This window comes from Larus michahellis, chromosome 3, assembly GCF_964199755.1.
Source record: "Larus michahellis chromosome 3, bLarMic1.1, whole genome shotgun sequence".
Lineage (NCBI taxonomy): Eukaryota > Metazoa > Chordata > Aves > Charadriiformes > Laridae > Larus > Larus michahellis.
In genome coordinates this window covers 64,659,755-64,665,986 of record NC_133898.1, presented here as the reverse complement: position 1 = coordinate 64,665,986, position 6,232 = coordinate 64,659,755, and the positions used below count along the sequence as shown (strand labels likewise).

The 6,232-nt window shown below is 42.9% G+C and overlaps 1 protein-coding gene across 4 annotated transcripts in view; it reads right to left on the bottom strand.

Annotated features, from left to right (window-relative positions):
• Window positions 1-275: 275 nt before the first annotated feature.
• Window positions 276-6,232, bottom strand: part of SYNJ2 (synaptojanin 2) — a 72,303-nt gene continuing 66,346 nt past the window's right edge. For all 4 annotated transcript variants that reach the window (XM_074580505.1, XM_074580504.1, XM_074580506.1 and 1 more), the window contains 4 exons: window positions 5,612-5,724; window positions 4,753-4,861; window positions 3,344-3,546; window positions 276-1,463 (listed from right to left, as the gene is read on the bottom strand). In XM_074580505.1, coding sequence (XP_074436606.1) covers window positions 663-1,463; window positions 3,344-3,546; window positions 4,753-4,861; window positions 5,612-5,724 — 1,226 coding nt within the window. In that variant the 3' untranslated portion in view covers window positions 276-662. The remainder of the gene's footprint in view (window positions 1,464-3,343; window positions 3,547-4,752; window positions 4,862-5,611; window positions 5,725-6,232) is intronic.

The window sequence follows — 6,232 nt, the reverse complement described above, 5'->3', positions numbered from 1 at the left end:
GAGTAAAACTAGGCATTTCTTGCTGCTGCCTGGGCATCATCTCTCAAGGTTCTGCTTTACAGCTTCATCCCACGCACTTCCCCTTTTACTTTTAACACAGGAATGAGTTTAACAAGGTAAGTACTGGGGCCTGCCAACGCTGCAGCTACTTAAGATCCACCAGAAGATGCTGCCCGAGCCTTGTTTCCACAGCAGAAACATATGAGTGTTACTGCTGTAGTTACACTGTTCCCCTTTTCCATGTTTGTTCCAGAGTAACTGTAGCAGTCTAACTATTGCAGATGAGGGTGCTTTATTTCAAGTGACAGAAATTGATTAATATATAAATTCCACAGGAAAATGTTTTTCTTAATGTCTTTTCCATACATCCTTACATGTCCTTACATATGAGTTGTACCTGAAATAAGTAAAACCTCTTAAGATGGATTAATAAAAAGAAATAACTTAACAATACAGAATTTTTCAAACAAGCCATAGCTAATGTTAGGTTGTCTACTCTATACACTTCCCTCCAGGGGCAGTATCTTTACCTTTAAACATGAAAATGAAATGTAGCACGGACAGATGGTCAATTTCCTTAAATAAAAATCTTTGTGCAAAAGATTTATTTTTATTTTGCATCATAATTATGATTTCTATAAGGACATTAAGGGGACAAAATTTTACAGTTCTAAATCCGTATTTGTCTTCATCAAGGTATTTTTGTTTTGTTCCAAGACAACCAGTTTATTGAACCCTTCTGACAGTGCACTGTTGTCTTCATCGTCACTAAATGTAACCCAGTGACTGAAATCTTTCAAGCTGGGGAGTTTTACATTTTCTGGACTGTGTGCTGGAGAAGTAGCTGATGGCGCCTGTATGGAAAGAGGGCAGGAAGAATCCGTCTCCAGGTCCAAAAGATTGGTGTTCTCTGGAAGGGAGCTGGTATCTGAGAGCTGTGGGTGCTGGCCTGCTGGTACAGGAGGGCCCTGAAGGTTGGCCACCAATTCTGTGGCATTTGGTACCAACTGCTTAGTTGTGTTGTTTTCTGGGCTGGCAGAGGACGTGGGATCTGAGAGATCAGGCTGCATGGGGACACGAGCGTCCTGAGACCAGAGACAGAACCCAGCATTGTTGTTGTTGGAGTTGAACATTAACCCACTAAAAAGCGGGTTGTCGCTGCTCTGGAGAACTTGCAGGTGAAGAGCTGCAGGTGCCGACTTCTTTCTTCGTGGTGGCACCTTTGGGGCAAAGGAAGCGTTCTGGGGAGGCAGTGCCATGGCCTCAGCCGTGCTTACTGAGGGGGGCTGCCTTTCACTGCTCCCCCGGCTTTCCTGAGGCTTCCCAGGTTGCAGTGCTCTGGGTTTCGGGACTGGGGTAATCCTGGTCGGACTAAGAATAGCTCCGGCTTCTAGACAGGGCTCTGGCAAGCCAAAAGGAGACTGTACTGTCTGTTGGTCAACTGGCTCTTCTGGAGACTTGGCCTGAGGGGGAAAAAGAACAAGAAAATTGAGAACAAAAAGGGTACCTGAAACTCTGAGTCACTGCTACTAGTGCAAGTCTCATTGATGGCGTTACAGAGAAAACCTGACAATACTGGAAGAACAAAAAAAAAAGCAGTACAAAGAGGCGGCTTGACAGCACAGTTTTACCCTGTACCTGCCTGGTTCTGTTCTCATGCATCGTGCCTTGGACCCGTGTCCATTTACAGGGTGCCATTTGAGGACAAGGATCCTATAGCCTGTTCACTCCCTGTATGAGAAATACATCTCTTTCTGGCCATCTCCCTCTGGTGTTAGCATTTTGCTCCAGGCCAAATTAACACAGTTCTGAAGAGTTATTTCTTTGTTGTATCTTTTTTTGCTGACTAACATTATTTAAGCAAGAATGCATAGGGAGGGATAAATTAATGAGGCCATTAGCACATGCCTTTGGGTACCTTCTGATAGATAAGGCTGAAGGACAATTAGCTTAAGCTGACCCGAGAAATGCATTAATGGCTCTGTCATGTCTCACTGGTGCTAGGAACTGAAGCTAAAAGTAAGCTCTCAAAGTACAATCTAGCATATATTCACCATTAAAAAATATATTAATAACTGAAACCCAGCTCAGTCCAAGAGGACAAAGGCTGCTTCAGATTTCTCATACTCAATGTGACTGAATGAAAGCATTTTAATTCTTTATTACTCTCACATACTATTAAAATATAATATCCAGGCTTTTTAATGCAGTCAGAACATTTAGTCAATATTTCATGACGGACATATCCCCCGCCACTTCTGTCTATATGCTGTTCTTCAGTTGCCTACGTTTGACTGCAGGCTTGCTTAATGATCGAGGTGGACTGGGCAGAGGTTTTCAAGTAGACAAGTCCCATCTGAACTCACTCAGCTGGCGGAAGGAGTGGAAGTCTGAAGCAGAGTCAAACTGAAATAGATATATTCCTGCAGGAGATCTCATATAACTAACACCAAAATAGCAATCCCTCTCAGCACCTTTCCGGAGTGCCCTGGGAATGGTGACAACATAAATAAAATAAACAGACCGTTCCTTGTTGTTAAATGTTTAAGGAAAGGGAACGCACTCCGCTGTTTTTTTTTCTTCTGTGAATCTGACAAGTAGAGATGGCACAAAGCGCGTTACCTAGAAGGGGTGAATGCCTTCACAAAGGAAGGTAAGGCAGGAGTCCTAACAACTTAGAACAGAGCTTCCTAGCAGAGGTTCTGTCAAAGGAAAAATATAAAAGGTTGTATGTGTCTGTCTCTCCTACTTAAATTGCTTTCACCATTAAATACTCATTTTAGCAGCTCTAGAGGTGAAGAACTATTATCTCTGTTGTAGAGACATGACAGATGTTAAAACCCGAACACCTACAGGTTTGTATTTTTAAGAAGCTGAACTCTTGAGTAGAATCCAGAATTCAAAGCTAGATCCCATTACAAGGTGTGTGAGAAAATTAGATGTCTCTGAGCAGGACACAGAACAGCAGACTGATGAAGAAGCTGCCTCAAATTATTACAGAGCAGACCACTCATGACGTGGTAAAACTTTATCACAGTAAACACCGTGATAAAGAAGGGAAAAGTCTTAAATCCTGACAAGGTTTAGACAAACCAGAAGAAAAGTAACAAAATTTAAGAGAATGGACTGACAAATAGAAAAGCTGAAAACGGCTGAGTAAGGAACTCAAGGCTCTATTTCCTTTCCGATCTTTCTTACATTTTTATGCCTTGCTGACTACAATACGCAAAACCATTTCAGCATCTGCTGGCTAAGGACTTCATACAGTTTAACGGCCCACCCCTCTTGCCATCATTCACGTTGTGTAACGGAGGCTGAATGCATTTTGCTGCAACTATCTTACATTTTCCACCTTGATGCCGGTCCTTTGCAGAGGTACTGGCTTCTTCACAGTTGGAACTTTGGGTGGTGGGCGGTGGGGCACAAGCGCTGGTCCTGCCTGCGACCCTTGAAATGATGCCGACTTTGTGATGCTGGGAAGAGTCTCGGGTTTGGTGAATGTTTGGTTTCTAGTTGGAGCAGGTTTTACTGCATCTTCCTGTAGTCCTGAAAAGCAAAAACAAATAGCGTCTTGGCCTGATCATAGAATCATAGAACACTTTGGGTTGGAGGGACCTTTAATCACCTAGTCCAACCCCCCTGCAATGAGCAGGGACATCTTCAACTAGATCGGGTTACTCAGAGCCTCGTCCAACCTCACCTTGAGTGTTTCCAGGGATGGGGCATCTGGAAAAATCAAGATAATGACACCAAGCACGTCTTGTAGAGTACTTTGGGAAGAACTGTAAATGCCAACTGATGGTACAGCACGCAGGACTGAAAGTGATGCTGACCAGACCAGTATCCTTACCCACACCGAGTGAAACCCTTTATGTGAATTTCAAAATTAATGGAGAGTAAATCTGATTTCAAAACAAAATGAACAGCACTCTCGGAGGAACAAACAGCAAGATGCCTTATGATATTTCTAATTAAACTGGATTATTCCAGACCATATTTGCTCTATTTAAAAATGAAAAGGGATGTTTTTCTCCTAAACTGAGAGCCTTGCAAACTCAGGTAGCTATCTCAGAGTCATGCTGCATTCTCTCTCATTCATTCAGCATCAGCAGAAAGACAAGCCCGGAGGGAATATTCACACTGCTTAAGTTTCAATACCTAAGCTAGTTTCCTGCTCTAACTTGCCCTTGCAGGAAGCTCTCTTCTCCAGGGATTACACAGAGAGCCTAAACACAGAGTAGCCTTTTAGCTTGGCTATTCAAGCTGAAGTGGTGCAAGCTTCTCACTAGGTTACAACTATACTTGTCGTCCAAATGTGAACAGAATGCAGGTTAGTTCTCCCACAGCTGTGTTCGCTCTCTAGTTCTGCTTGGAATAGTGAGCGTTCACTAAATACAGCAGCAAATATCCTTTATGCAACTCTGAGCTAACACGGGCACCATCAGTTTAATAAGATACCATGTTTATCTTTAAATTTTTCAGACTAAATCTGGACATAAATAACCCAAGGTGCTCCTGAGTATCAGGTTCTACAGCAAACTATACAACTTGAGTCATCTTGAAAAAAAAAGCTCAATATTATCAAAACTGACAGAGAACACCAAGTACAATCTTGCAAGAATGCGTACGTCAGTGTTCAGGTGAGATTCTGAATAGAAATATGTGCATCTGCACTATGATGGGACGGATGAATACACCTACAGTTTTCTTTATTTAAAGATTTTTAGAAGCCAGTTAGAAAGCTGTGCTCACCTCCTTTAGCTTCCATAAGACATCTAATAGCTTCTTCTGCTTCCTCAGCTGTGGTGGTTTTGATCTGCTTGACGTTGTAAGGTTTACTTATTCCAGTCCGGACTTTAGGCTTTTAAAAAAAAAAAAAAAAAATACGAGAATGAGTAATCTTGAGAGAACTGATTTGTCTTGTACATCTGTAATCTTACAGCTAAGCTCAGGCACCTGTAGAATTCTGGTTTTGCCTGTGGCTATTCAGCAATCTATAAATACTACAGAAACAGTGGGGAGTCTTTTGGCAGATACTACATCTTTGTTACCAGCTGACAGAAGGCCAATGGCTTACTGCCACAGCTAGTCCCTTAGCCATCCCTTGTTCAATACATTAGGGTTCTCAACCAACAAGGAGTGGGGAGGTGTTTCCACATTCCGGTCTTGGTCTACTCAGAGGGCTAGCAGCCTTACTGGCAACGGTCGAGACTTTTCCTGTACTCTGGGCACTAGCATGGCCCATCAAAAAAGAGGTAAGAAAAGAATTAAAGCATATTATCATGGTGTTGAGAATTCAAGTTAGGATCTGTCAGAAAGCAGCACGTGAAATAAACCAACAGTGCCCTGGTCTTGCACCATTATCTCTTTCCCTCTTTGGCCTTTCTAATTCCTGGCAATTTAATCACATTCTTCTGGTGTCTAGCAGTTCCTACAGTCTAGTGTTACTGTAGAAGAAGTTCATCTTAGCATTTCCAGCTCAGGCATGTGATGGACTTCCTTCCTTGTGTGACAGGTACATCATGCAGGTGATGCTCAGTGTCTAGAGCGTCTACGTAGATGGGGGAGATCAGGACAACGCTAAGTGGCCATGCTGAGGGGCAGGACTCACTGGCTGCTGAGGGGCTCCAGGTAGCAGCTTTGCCGTTGCCAGGATGGAGCAGGTGGAGTGGCTTCCTGGAGAGAGAGAACCATCTGAGGGGGACTTTTTGCCTGATGTTCCAGCTGAAAGAGGAATAAAAATGGCTTTTTACATTCAAGAGCTGGTACAATATTTTATCTGCAATGGAGCAAAACCAATGTGCTTTGAAATTGCTTATGATAAATAAAAAGAGACGCTGTCACCCTCCCTGCTCCTCCAGGGACAGACATCTTAGGCAAGACTTTCCTGTAGGACACCAAGGACCTTGAGTCCCTCTGCCTGAGTGCCAAGAGCCAGATACTTCAGTCTAGGAGGAGTGATGGGCTGAACTGTTACTGGTCTAATCTAAGGTGAAAAAAAAAAAATCTCAACACAGAATAAAATACTGAAATCTTGAGCTGTTTCAGGAAGCAGTTTCCTAGTTAGTCTTGCTTTCGTTTAATTAATTTAATAACCTCAGCTGAGCATTAACATTGCATTCTAAGCACAGAGATACAGATACCAGTGTTGTCACTTCTGTGCAACAGACTCAGAAATGAATGGGAATAATCTCAAAGAACTCATCTTCCAGCAGTGAGTCTGACAGAACCT